At 40.3% G+C, this 19968-nt stretch overlaps 1 protein-coding gene across 1 annotated transcript in view; it reads left to right on the forward strand.

Moving 5' to 3' along the window:
• The first annotated feature begins 456 nt into the window (after positions 1 to 456).
• The window catches only part of LOC141264384 (uncharacterized), a 101546-nt gene continuing 82034 nt past the window's right edge, over positions 457 to 19968 (forward strand). The window contains exons 1-2 of the mRNA XM_073676677.1: positions 457 to 729; positions 17596 to 17704. Of these exons, the coding sequence (XP_073532778.1) occupies positions 17599 to 17704 (106 nt within the window). The 5' untranslated portion in view covers positions 457 to 729; positions 17596 to 17598. The remainder of the gene's footprint in view (positions 730 to 17595; positions 17705 to 19968) is intronic.

Consider the following 19968-nt stretch of genomic DNA (forward strand, 5'->3'; position numbering starts at 1 on the left):
AAAGTAGATATTGGAGATACAAACAAAAGATAGTAAACAGATGACTAAATAGTGTAATACATATTAAATAAGACAAAAATGCTCTCAGGCACAAACAAATGCATAAGATAACTAAATGGAGCATAATTATAATAAGGATCCATCAAATAACTCCTAAATAGTTACAATAAATACCCAGACGGGTAAATAAATATGAGTCCCGATATATATGTGGAGAGTAGTCAGCATAGGACCATTTCCCACAAAAATAGGAAGATGATAATCGAGGGGCTCTTGAAAGATGCTCCATGTTATCCGCTATAGGATGCCTTGAACGGTAAATAGAAGAAGGTCCATATGGTGCACAAGGATAATGAGTTAGTAGCCTCGAGTCTAGAAGGGTAAGAAACAACAAGGTTAAAAACAAATGATAAAAACAGGCTAAAAACAGGAGCACGGACTTTAGAACAGAAAGAGTAAACACTGAGGGAGAGAAAAGCCAAGCAAAAAGGACCCAATCATAAAAATGAGGAGAAGCTCAGATCTTCATTGAGGCCACGCGGTGCCAGGGTGTCCAGGGTACTAATCCACCTGGCCTCTTTTTGTGCAAGGCAAAGTTTGTAGTCACCCCCCCGAGAGCCCAGATGTACCACATCAATTCCACGCACCAAAAGGCTTTACCTTGCAGCACGTTCTGTGGCTCCCCTGGCATCTTGCGAGCTTCCTGCCTCCCGGACACTCTGCCATTGGGTGAGTGATTCTATCTAGGTTCCGGGTACCTTTTGTATACTCTTCCACCTAACACTACGAGGCATAGGGTAGCTGTACAATTCACCCTTAATTTGGATCCTTCTCTTATTGTTGCTATTTAGTGATTCTTGTATATATTATGGTTGACTATACCTATCTTATTGACTTTTATCCCTTAATGGGTGAACTGTAATATTTATCTACTGCTTTTACTTGCAGTTATATATTTATGGAGTGTCCCTCTGCCTGTAGATTTATTTATATCTTTGTATTTTGGATTGCTCAGCAATTTTATTGCCAGGGGTTGTCTTGTCTCTGGCACTGTTTTTTCCTGATCCCCTTGCCTTGTTATTATTTTTCTATATAGCTTTTTACCACTGTGATTATGAATTACTAATAAAGATTTTGTTTCTTTGCTAACTACTCTTTTGTTCTCCGTTTGTTCTTTCTACCTTTTAAAATGAGTAGGAAGCCTTTGCAGGTGTTTTTTGTTAATTATTCTAATTTACTGAGAAAATGACTTTTGTGATTTCATTGGCTGTAAGCCATAATCATCAACATTAACAGAAATAAACACTTGAAATAGATCACTGTTTGTAATGACTCTGTATAATGTATGAGTTTCACTTTTTGTATTGAAGAACTGAAATAAATTAACTTTTTGATGATATTCTAATTTAGTGAGAAGCACCTGTGCTTCCCTGCTCATCCTGACCCACATCTCCACTACACTATTTCCTTGCACAGTGAATAGCATGCTCATTTCAAGACAGTCAATTACCCTCAGTGCTGCAGTATGCTTCTCCAGATCTCTAATATGAGCTTCCAGGTGTGTAACATGCTCACATGTGCCACAGCTGTATTCACCCTGGAACTCCTATTCCAGTTGTGCATACATATTGGAGACTGCACTGATGTAAACCTCCAATCCTGATATTCATTATCCAATCAAACAAAAAAAGCAGTACAGAAGATGTGAGGGAAAAAAAAGTACTTACAGGCCTTTAACTCGTTCTTTTAACTTCTTTTTCAACTCCTGTTTTTTTAACTCCACTTAATTCCCAAACCACTTAGTGATTAAGCCTCCGAAACTGATAATAAAATAAACCTCTGAATAGGGCCAAAGGGCCCTGAGGACTCTACGAAGTTTTTTAATTCTGAAAGTTGTCTGATATCATAAATGTCACCAATTTAATTCTCTCACTTCTATCTGTGTCAACATCAGGAAATAATTGTGAGTGGTTTTTCGTTTTAAGCTAGTTACATGACATTGGTTGCAACATAATACTATACTGTATGAAGCAGAGTCAGGGTTCCCAGCCAAGAAGTAATGTGATGATCCTCAAATTTTATGTGAATGCAGTTATATATGACAATTGATATCAGAAAATGATGATCAGATTTTCAGCTTAAGTTACATTAAAGAACATAATAAGCTGTTTGTCAGAGAACCCAACGATTGCCACAGTATATACAGTTGTGCTCAAAAGTTTACATACCCCGGCAGATTCAGAGAATATGAATGATAACAAAAAAAATTTTCTCCACTCATGGTTATTGGTTGGTGAAGACATTTATTGTCAAACTACTGTGTTTTCTCTTTTTAAGTCTTAATGACAATCAAAAGCATCCAAATGACCCTGATCAAAAGTTCACATACCCTGGTGATTTTGGCCTGATAACATGCACAGAATTTGACACAAATGGGTTTGAATGGCTACTAAACGTAACATCCTCACTTGTGACCTGTTTGCTTGTAATCAGTGTGTGTTCATAAAAGCTGAGTGAGTTTCTGGGATCCAGACCGACTCTTGCATCTTTCATCCAGCCACTGATGTTTGTGGATTGTGAGTCATGGGGAAAGCAAAAGAATTGTCAGCGGATCTACGGGAAAAGGTAGTTGAACTGTATAATACAGGAAAGGGATACAAAAAGATATCCAAGAATTGATAATGCCAGTCAGCAGCGTTCAAACTGTGATTAACAAATGGAAAATCAGGGGCTCTGTAAAAAACAAACCACGGTCAGGTTGACCAACAGAAATTTCAGCCACAACTGCCTAGAAAATTGTTCAGGATGCAAAGAAAAACCCATAAATAACATTAGTTGAAATTCAGGACTCTCTGAAAACTAGCAGTGTGGCTGTTTCAAGATGAACAATAAGGAGGCACTTGAAGAAAAATAGGCTGCATGGTCGAGTCGCCAGAAGAAAGCCATTACTGCGCAAATGCCACAAAGTATCTTGCCTAGAATACGCCAAACAGCACAGAGACAAGCCTCAAAACTTCTGGAACAAGGTAATTTGGAGTGATGAGACCAAAATTTAACTTTTTGGTCACAACCATAAACGTTACATTTAGAGAGAGGTCAACAAGGCCTATGATGAAAGGAACACCATTCCTACAGTAAAGCACAGAGGTAGATCGCTGATGTTTTGGGGATGTGTGAGCTACAAAGGCACAGGAAACTTGGTAAAAGTTGAAAGAAAGATGAATGCAGCACGTTATCAGCAAATACTGGAAGCAAATTTGCACTCAACAGCCCAGAAGCTGTGTATGGGATGTACTTGGACGGACGTTCCAACATGACAATGATCCAAAACACAAGGCCAAGTAGACCTGTCATTGACTACAGCAGAACAAAGTGAAGGTTCTGGAGTGGCCATCTCAGTCTCCTGACCTCAATATCATTGAGCCACTCTGGGGAGATCTCAAGCACGCAGTTCATGCTAGACAGCCCAGGAATTTACAGGAACTGAAGACTTTTTGCCAAGAAGAATGGGCAGCTTTACCATCTGAGAAAATAAGGAATCTCATCCACAACTACCACAAAAGACTTCAAGCTGTCATTGAAGTTAGATGGGGCAATACACGGTATTAAGAACAAGGGTATGTGAACTTTTGATCAGGGTCATTTGGATGTTTTTGGTTCTCATTAAGATTTAAAAAGAGAAAACACAGTAGTTTGACAATAAATGGCTTCACCCAACCAATAACCACGAGTGGAGAAAGTTTTTTTGTCATCATTCATATTCTCTGAAACAAGGCAAAGAAAGCAAAAATTCTGCCAGGTATGTAAACTTTTGAGCACAACTGTAGAGGACCCACAAGCATTCCAGACATATATGCATGAATATTAATAATTTAATAATAATATCCATTTAATAAATACTAGTGTTTTCTTTAGATTGAATTCAGAAGGCCACATTTCACGATCCATATATGTAGATCTCAGTACCCTGACAGACTGCGTATCACCTAACAAAAATTTTCAACCTCATATATCTATGGCTGCACATTTGGGACATGCACTGCAGTCTGCACACAGACTGTAAAATGCGGACTTCTAAACCCAGCCTTATAATAACAATTTCTGAAGCATCTTTTTAATTAGAGCTCTGAATATACAGTAAATATATGGAATGAAAAGACAACTGCGTGTTATCATTCTCCTTATAATGGAAGCATACACATATACCTATACAATCTGGCAATTTCCTTCCACTACTGACAATGTCAAACTCTGTAAGGCCAGATTCTATTGACAATGGGTATGACAATGCTGTTAAAAGGGTTGTCTGGACAAGACATTGATGACCTATCCAAAAGATAATTAATCAATATCAGATCAGTCGGGGTCTGACACATTGCAATCCCACCGATCAGTTATAAGCTCCGGCGCTGGATGGATGTAAAAACATTGAGCAGAGCTGTGATGCTTCGCTCCATTCAGTTTCTATCAGCTGCTGCCAGGTACAGAACAGCTTATTTTCTCTTCAACGGGATTCTTAAATGGGAGCTGTTCTGCAGTACTCTGCAGTGGCTACTACACTTTGAATGGAGCTGTGCAATACAATTCCATTTAGTACTTACAGTTATATGAAATAGTTTGGGCACCCCTATTAATCTTAAGCTTAATGTTTTATAAAAATTGGTGTTTTCGCAACAGCTATTTCAGTTTGATATATGTAATAACTGTTGGACACAGTAAAGTTTCTGCCTTGAAATGAGGTTTATTGTACTAACAGAAAATGTGCAATCTGCATTCAAACAAAATTTGACATGTGCATAAGTATGGGCACCTCACCAGAAAAGTGACATTAATATTTAGTAGATCCTCCTTTTGCAAAAATAACAGCCTCTAGTCGCTTCCTGTAGCTTTTAATGATTTCCTGGATCCTGGATGAAGGTATTTTTGACCATTCCTCTTTACAAAACAATTTCAGTTCAGTTAAGTTTGATGGTCGCCGAACATGGACAGCCCTCTTCAAATGATCCCACAGATGTTCAATGATATTCAGGTCTGGGGACTGGGATGGCCATTCCAGAACATTGTAATTGTTCCTCTGCATGAATGCCTGAGTAGATTTGGAGCGGTGTTTTGGATCATTGTCTTGCTGAAAGATCCATCCCCTGCGTAACTTCAACTTTATCACTGATTCTTGAACATTATTGTTTGGGGCTGTGTGGCATTGACCATACAGCCCCAAAGCATGATGGAACTTCCACCAAATTTTACTGTGGGTAGCAAGTGTTTTTCTTGGAATGCTGTGTTTTTTTGATGCCATGCATAACGCCTTTTTGTATGACCAAACTCAATCTTGGTTTCATCAGTCCACAGGACCTTCTTCCAAAAAGAAATTTGCTTCTCCATATGTGCTTTTGCATACTTCAGCCGACTCTGTTTGTGGCGTGCTTGCAGAAACGGCTTCTTTCGCATCACTCTCCCATACAGCTTCTCCTTGTGCAAAGTGCGTTGTATAGTTGACCGATGCACAGTGACACCATTTGCAGCAAGTTGATGCTGCAGCTCTCTGGAGGTGGTCTGAGGATTGTCCTTGACTGATCTCACCATTCTTCTTCTCTGCCTTTCTGATGTTTTTCTTGGCCTGCCACTTCTGGCCTTAACAAGAACTGTCCCTGTGTTCTTCCATTTCCTTACTATGTTCCTCACAGTGGAAACTGACAGGTTAAATCTCTGAGACAGCTTTTTGTATCCTTCCCCTGAACAACTATGTTGAATAATCTTTGTTTTCAGATCATTTGACAGTTGTTTTGAGGAGCCCATGATGCCACTCTTCAGAGGAGATTCAAACAGGAGAACAACTTGCAAGTGGCCACTTTAAGTAGCTTTTCTCATGATTGCATACACCTGGCTATGAAGTTCAAAGTTCAATGAGGTTACAAAACCAAAAAAAGTGCTTTAGTAAGTCAGTAAAAAGTAGGTAGGAGTATTTAAAACAAGAAAATGATAAGGGTGCCCATACTTATGCACCTGTCAAATTTTGTTTGAATGCAGATTGCACATTTTCTGTTAGTACAATAAACCTCATTTCAAGGCAGAAACATTACTGTGTCCAACAGTTATTACATATATCAAACTGAAATAGCTGTTGCAAAAACACCAATTTTTATAAAACATTAAGCTTAAGATTAATAGGGGTGCCCAAACTTTTTCATATAACTGTACATCCGGCTGCCACAGGAGCTATAGCACATGAACCCCACTAATCTGATATTAATGTCCTATCCTAATGCGAGGTCATCAGTATCTTGTGACCAACCAGACAATTGAATTAATTTATTTAAAAATTTCCAGAATGGCGTAATCCACAGTTCTCATAAAAAAAATATTCCAGCAGTATTGCATAAAGAATAGTGTTAACTTAAACATACTTGTTAGGAGACCCCTTTGAAAGACCCAAAGCTCACCATACATGTTACACTACTTAATACCAGAAATACAAGTGATCATTCTCATGAATTTAAATCCAAAATGCATTTGACCATTCTCCTACTACTGTAGTGCTATTAACTTGATAAGTAACTTTCAAGTGATCCACCACTCCTATAGTACGTTTCTCCAATAAATGCTTCATCTGGTCATGGTGGATAACTATTTTAACTGGGGGAAAGCTATTTTAACTTCTATGTACAAATCAGTATATTAGGTGCACGAAAATAGGGTTACACTGATTTGGTGTAAATAGCCACTAATATGTTATTGTATGTTCGTAATTTGTATCTGGGGCCATTTCCTGTTATGCTTTCTATTTTGCTTGTTGTATTGTTTGACACCTATTATACAAAGCCTATTAATGGGGTGTTTTAAAACATTTTTTGCCATCTATATATAGCTGGAAATAATTTAAATCATAATCTGCAATTTCTATTTTACTTGTTGTATTGTTTGACACCTATTGTATATAGCTAGTTAAAAGGTGTGATGAAACAGCTTCTTATCTTAATCAGCCAGATGTTTAGATGTGTTAAGCTGAGAGAAATACACTATTGTGTTGACTTGTGAATGTGTGTGTATTTCTGAGGCTGGTCAAGAAGGACCCACTATTATGTGCATAAATCTGAATGTTGACTTCTCTTTGTGTGGAAACAATAATGTTTGTTAATATGCTAATTACATATTATACTAAAGCCAGCTATATGGTGATTTACAAGAGCCCCCTGCTATACCAACTATGTAAATTGATTAAATGTTCAAACAATGAGACCTGAGCCCTGTGGAGTAATATCATCCCTAATGCTTGACCTGTGCATGTGTACTTGAAAGGACAATTGTAACTATTTAATGGACATATGCCTCTGTAGCAGTCAGAATTGAAAGAGAGAATCAAAGCTCAGTCAGACTCTTCAGGACATCAGCTTGGTAGCATGGCTTTATCCTAAGGGTACACGGCCCTGACTGGAAGGCTATGGATCTGCTCTGTTGACCATCAGAGAACCCATGGTTACATATGAGGAGACCAGGTTGGGACAATGAAGTCACCTGGCCCCATGGATATGTTGTTTGAGGTTGCCAGGTGGGACCTGTTATGTTCTGCTACCAGAGCTAAGGAAAGAGAGGAGATCTGTCCCTACGATAGAACTCAGCTTAATCCCTACGATGTAACAGGGAACCTGATCCTGCGATCAGACCTGCTAAAGTCCTAAGCTAGTCTGTACGGAGACCTATAGATGTGGGGAAGGAATCCCTACAAGTACTAAGGACTGGGAGGAATATGGGACACCTCCTAACCGAAATAGTAGGAGACAGACGAACAAACAAAATATATAGAACATAGAGGTCAGTAGACCAAGCAAACTAACAGAGCAAGACACAGAGCACAGGCTAGCTAGAAAGTAGATATACAATGAAGTCCAGCAAAGCCAGAAGGGCGGAGCAGGATTAAATAGGCCAACAAGGTCATGTGACCAGCAAAGGAAAAAAAACCTAAGAGCAAGGTTCAACTTTCACAAAGGAAAAAGAACTAACAGGCGAAATGAGAAGTGACAAGCTTAATCCTCCACTAAGTATGACAAATCTAACCCAAGCTGGGGTACAGAAACGCCTCAGTAACATTAAAATAAACAAATCACCAGGACCTGATGGCATACACCCACGGGTACTAAGGGAACTAAGTAATGTGATAGACAGACCGTTATATCTTATATTTAAGGACTCTGTTGAGACTGGGTCTGTACCACTTGATTGGCGACAGGCGAATGTAGTGCCAATATTCAAAAAGGGAGCAAAAAGTGACGCCGGAAACTATCGGCCGGTGAGTCTGACGTCCGTTGTGGGCAAAATTTTTGAAGGCTTTATTAATGAGGCAATCATGGAGCATCTTGACGCTAATAATCTATTAACCCCGAACCAACATGGATTCATGAGGAATCGCTCCTGCCAAACAAACCTGATTGACTTCTACGAGGAGGTTAGCTCTCGAGTAGATCAGGGGGAACCAGTGGATGTCGTGTATCTCGACTTCTCAAAAGCGTTCGATAGCGTGCCACATAATAGGTTGGTATACAAAATGAGAATGATGGGGCTGGGGGAAAATGTCTGCAAGTGGGTAGCTAACTGGCTAAAGGATAGAAGGCAGAGGGTGGTTATAAATGGAATATACTCAGATTGGTTAAGCGTCACTAGTGGGGTACCACAGGGGTCTGTACTAGGCCCAATGTTATTTAATATCTTTATTAACGACATAGTCAACGGGATAAATAGTAAAATATCAATATTTGCAGATGACACAAAGTTATGTAAAACAATTAATACAAAAGAGGATAGTGAAGACCTTCAGAGGGATTTGGATAAGCTGGGTAGGTGGAGCATTAAATGGCAAATGAGGTTTAACGAGGAGAAATGTAAGGTCATACATATGGGAAGGAAAAATGGAAGTCACCAGTACTCACTGAATGGGAAATCATTGGGGAATTCAGAGATGGAGAAGGACTTGGGCATCTTGATTGATAGCAAACTAAATTGGAGTGCCCAAAGTCAGGCCGCTGCTGTAAGGGCAAACAGGGTAATGGGATGTATCAGAAGAGGTATAGCTGCAAAGGATGAGAACATTGTTCTTCCACTGTACAAAGCACTGGTCAGACCACACTTGGAATACTGTGCTCAGTTATGGGCCCCAATATATAGAAAGGATATAAATGAGCTTGAAAAGGTACAAAGGAGGGCAACAAAATTAATAAAGGGAATGGAGGGACTGCAATACCCAGAGAGGTTGGCAAAACTAGGACTATTCAGCCTGGAAAAGAGAAGGTTGAGGGGGGACATAATAAATGTGTACAAATATGTTAGGGGACAGTATAGAGACCTTGCCCGGGATTTGTTCAAAAGGAGGGATATTACGGTAACAAGAGGGCACTCACTAAGACTGGAAGAGAAAAGGTTTCAGCACCAGCATAGGAAGGGGTTCTTTACGGTAAGAGCAGTGAGAATATGGAATTCACTGAGTGAGGAGACGGTAATGTCGGATTCACTACACCAGTTCAAGCGGGGACTGGATGCTTTTCTAGATACCAGGCAGATTTCTGCATATACTTAAAAATAGAATAAAATAGTAGGTTGATACAGGGATTTATTCTGACTGCTGGTTTCAGAGTCGGGAGGGAATTTTTCCTCAGGTGAAGATTGGCTAAATCATTTGGGGTTTTTGCCCTCCTCTGGATCAACTTTAGCAACTACAGAACTTACAGGTCGAACTTGATGGACGCAAGTCTGTATTCGGCTTTACAAACTATGTAAGGTTCTAACAGTACCCCCCCTTCTAAGAGGATCCTCCGGATCACCTAGGACCAGGCTTATCAGGAAATCTCCTGTGAAACGCTCTGATAAGTCTGGACGCGGAAACATCATCCGACCTCACCCAAGAGTTATCCTCGGGACCGAAACCTTTCCAGGCCACAAGATACTGCAAACTACCTCTATACCGTCTAGAGTTAAGGATGCGAGAAATTTCATATTCCCCGTCCTCCACCACCGGAGGAACAGAGGCAGAGGCGTCACAATCCGATACAACAGCTTTTTTCAACAGAGAGACATGAAATACCGGATTAATTCTCCAGGAGGTAGGAACCTCCAACCTAACAGCAGATTGGTTGACAACCTGAAGCACCTTAAAGGGCCCTACAAACTTGGGACCCAATTTCTTTGAAGGAATCCTCAACCGCAGATTCCTAGAGGACAACCAAACCATGTCACCAACAGCGAACAAAACCTCCTGTCGTTTCCTATCAAAGTAGTCCTTAGATTTTCTGTTGGCCTCCTGAAGATTACCACGCACATCTGTCCAAACTCTCTCCAAATCACCGGAAAAATTCTCCTCCTCAGGCACGGCAGATCCCAACTTGGAGAACGACCCAAACGACGGATGTCTCCCAGAACAACAAAAAAAAAGGCGAACAACCAGCAGAAGAAGATGTATGATTGTTCAGAGCAAATTCAGCAAGTGGCAGAAACTCAGACCACCCCTCTTGATTGTCTGCCACAAAACAACGCAAGAACTGCTCAACATCCTGGTTTTTCCTTTCTGTCTGGCCATTAGATTCAGGATGATATCCGGACGAGAACGACAAATGAACTCCCAACCTATCACAAAAGGCACGCCAAAAACGAGCCACGAACTGAGGACCCCTATCAGAAACAATGTCAGTAGGAACGCCATGAAGTCTGACAATTTCCTTGACAAAGGCCTTAGCGAGAGTTTTAGCGCAGGGCAGTTTGACGAAAGGAACCAAGTGACACATCTTGCTAAAACGGTCCACGACCACCCAGATGACAGTAAAACCCTCAGAGGGGGGAAGGTCAGTTATAAAGTCCATAGCCAAATGTGTCCAAGGAGCACTGGGAACCTCCAAAGGACAAAGCAACCCCGCAGCAGGAGTATGTGAGGACTTAGATCTAGCACATATAGTACATTGACGCACCCACTTAATGACTTCCTTCTGCCATCCAGGCCACCAAAAACTGCGACCCACCAGTCTCTTGGTCTCAGAGATTCCGGGATGACCTGCCAACCGAGATTCGTGACACTCAACAAACAAATCTCTCCTAAAGGTCCCAGGCACAAACAACCTCCCATGAGGAGTGTTAGAAGGGGCATTCTCCTGTGCTTTAAGAATCTCATTTTCCAAAACGGAGTCGAAAGCAGCTATCGCAACACCTTCTTGTAAAATGTTCTCCTCTTTCTCAGCACCGACTATGGGAGAAAAACTGCGAGACAAGGCATCCGCCTTAACATTCCTAGTACCAGGGATGTAAGTAACGGAGAAATTAAACCGCGAGAAAAACAGTGCCCACCTAGCCTGACGGGCATTCAGGCGCTTGGCAGCATCAAGATATATCAGATTTTTATGATCCGTAAGAACCTGAACGGGAAATTCCGCACCTTCCAAGAAGTGGCGCCAGTGTTCAAATGCGAGTTTAATAGCCAATAATTCCCGATTACCAATATCGTAATTCAGTTCAGTCTCCGAAAATTTTTTTGAAAAAAAGGCACAGGGATGTAATCCATCCCCGTTATCCTGAGACAATACTGCGCCAACCCCCACAGAGGAAGCATCAACCTCAACCAAAAACGGCCTAGTAACATCAGGCTGCATAAGGATGGGAGCAGAGGTGAACCTCTCCTTGAGATACACAAAAGCTTCAATGGCCTCAGAAGACCACTGAACCGCATCAGCACCTTTCCTGGTGAGATCAGTCAGAGGTTTGACAATACTAGAAAAATTTTTTATGAATTTTCTATAGTAATTGGCGAAACCCAAAAACCTCTGTATCGATTTCAAACCAATAGGCCTAGGCCATTCCTGCACAGCCTGAACCTTAACCGGATCCATCTCAAAACCTTTGCTGGAGATAATGTAACCCAAAAAACTAATTCTCTGTACAGCGAACTCACATTTCTCCAGCTTAGCAAAAAGCGAATTGTCCATTAATAACTGTAATACCTCACGCACGCTCCGCCAATGAGACTCCAGATCCGGCGAATAAATCAAAATGTCATCCAAATACACAACCACATTTTTACCGATCAAAGGTCTAAGGATGTCATTAATCAGATTCTGAAAAAATGCAGGAGCATTAGTAAGACCAAAAGGCATAACCAGATTCTCAAAATGACCCACAGGAGTGTTAAAAGCAGTCTTCCATTCGTCACCCTCCTTCATGCGCAACAGATTGTATGCCCCCTTAAGGTCAATTTTAGAGAACCACTTGGCCCCCATTAACTGGTTAAACAGATCAGGAATCAATGGCAGTGGGTAAGGATTGCGTACAGTAATTTTGTTAATCTCACGAAAAAACAGACAAGGACGTAAACCGCCGTCCTTTTTTTTTACAAAAAAAAATCCAACCGCCACAGGAGACTTAGAGGGCCTAATGTGACCGGCGGCCAAACTTGTCTGTATGTATTCCTCCAAAGCCTTCCTCTCAGGAATAGTAAGGTTAAATAAACGACTTTTAGGAAGAGTCGCTCCAGGGACAAATTCAATAGAACAATCATAGTCTCTATGGGGAGGCAAAACCTGCGATTCCTTCTCAGAAAAAACTCTCCAAAAATCCTGAATAGGAACAGGCAATTCTCCCCTATCCAAAGCTGCAATACGCCCATTACAACACTTGTCATAACATTTATGGCTCCAGGATTTAATTTCACTGGTAGACCAATCCAGTACCGGATTGTGAAATTTTAACCAGGGCAATCCCAATATTACTGGAGAAGGCAAGTTATTCAACACTACCAAATCCAATTTCTCATGGTGAACACCATTAATAGTGAGAGGAAATTCACAGACCTTGAGAGTAATATTCTTCAAAGGGGAACCATCCACAGAAACCACAGCAATGGGGGATGATAAAGGTTCAGGTTTTAAATTGAGTCTTTCCACGAATCCCCCATCAATAACATTCAGAGTAGACCCACAATCGACAAACACCCGAAATTCCATTAATTTTTCCTGAGCAATCGTGGAAGCAGCTAAAAATACACCCTTGGAATTTAAACAGGCAATACGGGCATGACTGACCATTTTTTTTTCTTTCTTCATAAGAAGCTCACAGCCTTTAATCAAATGACCAGATTTTCCGCAATAGAAACACAAGCCTTCAAAAAATCGACGGTCTTTTTCTTGAGAGCGAGGTGCCACCGATCCAATCTCCATCGGTTCACCACTGTTAGTACACACATTCTCATAACCAGAAACTGACATAGCAGAGGATTTGCTCTCATTAACCCTTGCACGCAGTCTTCTATCCACCCGTATAGCTAATTGCATAGCCTGTTGCAAATCTTCAGGTGTAGGATAAGCAATTAGCAGGTCTTTAACCCTTTCACTGAGCCCAGCAAGAAATAGACTTTTCAGAGCAGAATCGTTCCACCCTGTTTGAGTAGACCAACGACGGAAATGAGTACAATATTTTTCCACATTACCTGATCCTTGTTTTAAACGTCTCAACTCAGTCTCAGCTGATGCGACACGGTCAGGATCATCATATAATAGTCCCAAAGCAGAAAAAAAACTATCCACTGATCTGAAGCATGTATCACTAGGTTGCAAAGAAAAGGCCCACTCCTGAGGCTCTTTGCGCAAAAGTGACATTATGAACCCTACGCGCTGGGATTCATCCCCAGAGGACTTAGGTCTCAAACGAAAATACAATAAGCAAGCATTTTTGAATGAAAAAAATTCTCGGTGTTCACCAAAAAATAAATCCGGCAAACATACCTTAGGCTCCAAGAAATGTGCTCCAGGACAGTTACTCACGTGCTGACGGAGCTCGGCCACCTCCAGAGAGAGTCCCTGCAGGCGATGAACCAAATCCTGAACCGACACCATGATGGAACAGAAAAATCTTTCCTTAGAGAATTTGCTGGCTGGACTTACTGTTATGTTCTGCTACCAGAGCTAAGGAAAGAGAGGAGATCTGTCCCTACGATAGAACTCAGCTTAATCCCTACGATGTAACAGGGAACCTGATCCTGCGATCAGACCTGCTAAAGTCCTAAGCTAGTCTGTACGGAGACCTATAGATGTGGGGAAGGAATCCCTACAAGTACTAAGGACTGGGAGGAATATGGGACACCTCCTAACCGAAATAGTAGCAGACAGACGAACAAACAAAATATATAGAACATAGAGGTCAGTAGACCAAGCAAACTAACAGAGCAAGACACAGAGCACAGGCTAGCTAGAAAGTAGATATACAATGAAGTCCAGCAAAGCCAGAAGGGCGGAGCAGGATTAAATAGGCCAACAAGGTCATGTGACCAGCAAAGGAAAAAAAACCTAAGAGCAAGGTTCTAACAGGACCCTCCGGTCGCCTGGATCCCATGGAGACATTCGGAGAAGCCAGATTGGGATCTGCCGGTCATCTGGCCCCATGGAAACTGTCGGAGAGGCCAGGGTGGGACCTTCTGGTCTCCTGGCCTTGTACCTCGACGGACTGTCAGCTTCCTAAGCTTGCCACTACCTCCTCTATGTGGGGGCCCACCAAAAGCGGAGGGCCACTAGTTGAGGTAGTTGGCCCTGGAAGTCCCAAAGTCGCAGTTGCTTTATTCCCATCTTGCCAGCAAAGGGTGAGACTGTGTAATGTTGTACCATCTTGGGTATTTGCTGGGACTGTCCTATGTGTTTATTGTCCGTTTAGTGGTTCAATAAAATATTGCCACACTGTTTCACCCTCATCCTGTGTTGTCTAAGTAGTATTCCGCCCACGGGTCTTCACATAAGGTATGGCACATCGTTATATACAGTATATGTCTGTAATATGACATAACTAAGTGCTTTATAGTTTGTAGGTATTTTGCTAGTTCATACCAGGCAATACATCTAATTTTTGAATACTGCCTAGCAAACTGAGCCAAATAGTAGCTATGTCATAGCGTAAACTATTTGCATTAAAAAGGACTTTGTAGAAATGTTAAGTTACTTTTTTTACAAACATCCAGAAATTCAGTATTAAAATGACATATTGAAGGGAACCTTTCAGGTCCCCCTTGCCCAAAGAACCACCAGCAGTTGTATTTACCTATCTAAATCGCTGCCTAACAGTCTCTGTATTACATTACACACACAAACAGATCATTAGAAAATGTATTTCTAAAGTGCCTTAACGATATGCAAATGAGGGCTCTAACTAGTCGATGGGACGTTAGTTTCCCCAGACTAGTCAACCCACTTAACATGTTATCACTCCCCTTTGGGTGTGATAACATGAACTTCAAGAACCGGCGTCATCACCAGTGCTATACAAATCTCGCGCATGCGTGCGTCTTTGTTCCCTCACATAATTGAGCCTCTGAAGACTAGTGTAAGCTAGGGTGACTGTCAAAAAATTTTTGTGAAAATTTTTAGGTCTCACCCCTGGTATAATTTCCTTTGGTGTGATTGTAACATACACAAAATTTCGTAACATTGCAACATTGTTTACTGGTGGCTCAATCATCACAAAACTAACAATTATTCGTAATAAATGTCTTGCAGCAAAGTAAATGTACAATTTTACAGTAGTTTCATGGTTTCACTTTTTTAACGAAACACTTTATTTGGTTTAGGATAGTCATGGTGATACTTCACACACTGGAGAATAAACTGTTTTTTGTCTTCTTGAGTGCTCAGTGATGAATTGAATGTACTCATGAGTGTAAGGGAGCGTTCGGCGGCATCATTCACAATTTTCAATCAGGCACCTTTTGATGATGCATCAATGTAACTTGCATTGGTGTGCCACAGACAAGGATCTTGGTGAAGAAAATCTTGGTTTATTTCCAGTGCAACCAACAGTTTTTTTGTGTTGGACGGCATAAAGTGATGAAGCTTCTTGTGTGACACAAGGTCTTCGGCAAGCTGCACGCGAGTCGAGCAGACATTGTTGCCTTCCTTCTGCAGAGCCAGTACCATCTCAACCTTTTCTCAGACCCACCATAATTTCACTGAGGTACCACAGGTGTTGAATGTTGGCTGTAATCTGGCAAGTTTACTTTGAAATAGGAAATATAAACTAATAGTAATCATATTAAATATTCTTTGCAAATTACAAATAAGCAAATTGGAGAGAGTTTCAAAGACAGTTGGTGTCCTTATTGCTGCTCTATATTAAAACTACCCAAATCCTATTTTAACGGCTATTAAGTGTTCAAGGACTGACGTTGAGAACATTGAGCCACCTTTTAAACACAACCAAAATATTTTTTTTTTTAAAGGATATTACAGATCATTATGTATAACAATTATAGGGGGTGAAACTTTGAATAAAACTAATTTTTATTTCTTCTATTGAACACATTGTCACCCTAGTGTACACGTCCCGGCTTCAGAGAGGCACACTGCGCATAATCAGAAGTCTTCTGCACTTCCGATCATGCGCCTCTCTGAAGCTGGGATGTATACACCCATCTTCAGAATATCAGTGATGTGAGGGAACAAAGATGCACGCATGCGCGAGATTTGCATAGTGCTGGCGATGACGCCGGCTCTTGTAAGTCATGTTATCACACCAACAGGGGAGTGATAACATGCTAAGTGGGCCGACTAGTCTGGGGAAACTAACGCCTCATCTACTAGTCAAAGGATTCATTTACATATGATAAATGGACGTTAGAAAAACTTTTTCTAAAAATCTGTTTATGTGTCCAATGTGATTATGAGACTGTAAGAAAGGGAATTTAGATTTGTAGACACAACTGCTGGTGGTTCTGGGGGTACAGGGGACCTGACAGGTTCCCTTTCAGTATGATACTTGCACCATTTTAGCTGACTCTTAAAATTAAGTAAATCAATCTCCCCATTCTCTCTACAATGGACGTTATTTAACCCCACATTTCCCACTTGGGGAAATGTAGATTTACATATGTGCTTCTTTAATCTCTAATATTCCACTTTCTTACATTTTATCATAACTTTTAACAATGTCGACTTGTACTCATCATGACTTCCTTTGAACATGTAAAAACATTATAATCCAAAATAAAGCCCCAGTTATCTGCCCATAAGTTTCCATTTGCTTGTTGGTTCTGCTTGGCCAGTTTCCTATGAAAACAATCCTTGTTTTAGTTTAGCATAGTATTTACTTAGAAGAAAGAAGCATGTCTGATGCATAGGGGACTTGCCTATAATGTATATGGTGGAAGTATGTAAAGTGTCACGCCTTGGTCTTCGAGGAATTATAGGGGGAAGAAAAACAAAGGGATGATAAAAGTCCTTCTTGTATGTGTTTCTTAGGACGTTTGATCTCAATAAATATCTAAATGTAGTAATTATCCACATGAGCTAGCACTCACCTTGGTATAGAATGACAAAGAGTTATTGAAATATATGATAGCAGCAATGGATTATCCACATCTCAGAGGCATAAGACCCAATGCACACACCTACGGAAATTGTGTATTTTGAAAGGAGGTAAATCTTAACATGGTTTTCATCTACATGAAATATTATTGTATTGCCACTGAGAATATCATAAAGTGATACTGCATTATTATTTTTTTATGCATGCACACACATGTACATACATATGCTATACATACCTGTATTTCTATTTTTGTCTTTATTCACATTTATTGTAATTTTCTTCCAGAATATGTGTGGAAAGAGGAAACATATCGGAATTTGGCTGCTTGTCTGTTCACTGCTTTCTACACAATTAATTCATAGCCATGGACAGGAGTATTCAGGAGACCATTCAGGTAAATCTCAATTTATGGGGAAATGATCAGAAAGAGACTAATATCAAAGATATTTAATTTTTCTTTTTTAATATCACTGTTAAAAATTAGTAATCCTTTAATCTTGCAATCCTCAATCCATTGGGCCATATATTAAACCGGTGCTTCCTGTCCTGTAAAAATCACTTCTCAGTAGTCATCTCATTATCGTCACAGCCAGGATTACAATGTGAAGTTTCACCTATATGTAGATAACACTTAATGGACCATTCACAGTAGGTGATTTCACAGCTCACCTCCTACCCCTTCCTGCATAATACACTCTGAACGGATCACAGAGCTTGCCTAGAAAACTCTCCCATATATGTCAGTTATCTTCAGACGCCAGTGTTCTGCATTTATGAGGTTCGTGTAAAGTATAACTCTGAACTGCTGTTAATAAAGTACAGCAGTATCTCAGGTAAGATTCCCATCTCTAGAAACATCATATGTACCACTGATTCCACAATTGTTCCTTCCTGTAATGCAAATTAAATTTGACGTCACATACCTAACCTATGGCATCAAACATTGTCTACACAAACCATCAGAAGGCGTTTGCATGACATTGGGCTACAAGCCAGATATCCATTGACCTCACACCCCCACTGTCAAAGGCTATTTTGGTGTAGAGCAAAATGACAAAGGAGGCTGAAATGGAGGTCTATCTTCTTCAGAGATGAGTACCATTTTAACTTGGATGCATTGATAGCTGGAGATTGGTCTGGAGACCACACGGGAAAACACCATGAAGAGCTAGTTACAAGAAAATGTCACACCAATCCTACTGCCAGGATAATGATGTGTGTTTCCATAATATATAGTAGTCAGAACCCTCTAGTCTTCATTCCAGGTAAACAATTAACTCCTTGTTAGAATGATTTGGTTGTGCAACCAGTGGTATGACCATTTCTTCAAAGTGTCCCAGGAGCCATTTTTCAACAAAACAACACCAGGCCACATGTTGCTTGTGCTACTGTGAGCAGCCTGCATGGCCCAAACGTGCTATTGTAGCCTGCAGCATCTTCAAACTTGTCTCTCATCAAGCACATCTTGGAAGCCATTGATCTGTAATTGCGAAGGAAGCTGCCAGCAGTGGATCTTTATGATTTGAGTGCTCAAGTGCATTCAGCGTGGCTGAATATTCCTCAGACAACCAGTAATAATCTTATTGATAATATGCCAAGGCGTTCAAGTGAGTGTATTTCTGATGCGTGACTCTCATACTTGATACTTAATAGATCGAGAAGTTTTGAAAATTTTGTTTCCATATTTTCCATCACTTGCATATCATTATACAGTATGTCTATCGATCCTGAGATTGACATAATTCCATGACTTTTGCTGTTTGGGTTGCAACTTCAGGGTTGAGAAGTGTATTTTATTCTTTCGTCATAGTTCTAATTACTACTACAGTAATCAAAATGCTGACATTAAAGTAAATGACATATCTGGTAGGGATGAGGACTACCCTTTTAATGTTTCCCTGACAGGTAAATTCCCAAAAAACTGAACTGATTATACTGATTACGGTATATGTCTTAAAATTGTCAGCACAGAAACATATTGATTTGTTTTCCTAGAACTGATTACTCCATTTACATAAATATAAACAGTTTGTGATGTTGTCATCTCAAACTCTGGAGAAACAGCAATTTTGGTAATTTATATTGGACAGAGGCTACCATTTAATGTTATGGCTGCAGACTTGCCTTGAATTATCCTGTATATTTTACTTGATGATAATGATCTTTACGACTATAAGTTCCACATTCACTATAGTATGTGTGGATGGTAATGTGTAATTTCACAACTCCACTATGACGTGAGTAACCCCCTGACCTGTTCTCTTTGATGACACTTGGCTGGTCTTCATCATTACTATCAATAATTCTGCCCATGACATGAAATCTGACATCTGTCATAAGGGAAATTAAGCTACGTGAAAAGCCATTTACCCTAATTATAGCAATCACAGTTTGTTGAAAGTGAAAACAATGATGACTGGGTCACTAAACGCTGGCTGACAAAATGCAATGATGAATCCAAACTATTTCATCTCATGCTGCTATGTGAAAAGTAGGGAAACCTCATGTTAAGCCTCTTTTTGTTAATATATAGAAATGTCAATATTTCACCTTCAGTTAACCAATATGGAAAGATAAAGTTGATGTAGTTGAACGAAAAAAAACTTTCACAAATTGACCTTGCAATATCTTATTACACAAAAAAATCACAAATGTTCC

The sequence above is a fragment of the Phyllobates terribilis genome, unplaced genomic scaffold (genome assembly GCF_046119375.1).
Source record: "Phyllobates terribilis strain yellow unplaced genomic scaffold, ASM4611937v1 Scaffold_4__5_contigs__length_816908805, whole genome shotgun sequence".
Classification (NCBI taxonomy): domain Eukaryota; kingdom Metazoa; phylum Chordata; class Amphibia; order Anura; family Dendrobatidae; genus Phyllobates; species Phyllobates terribilis.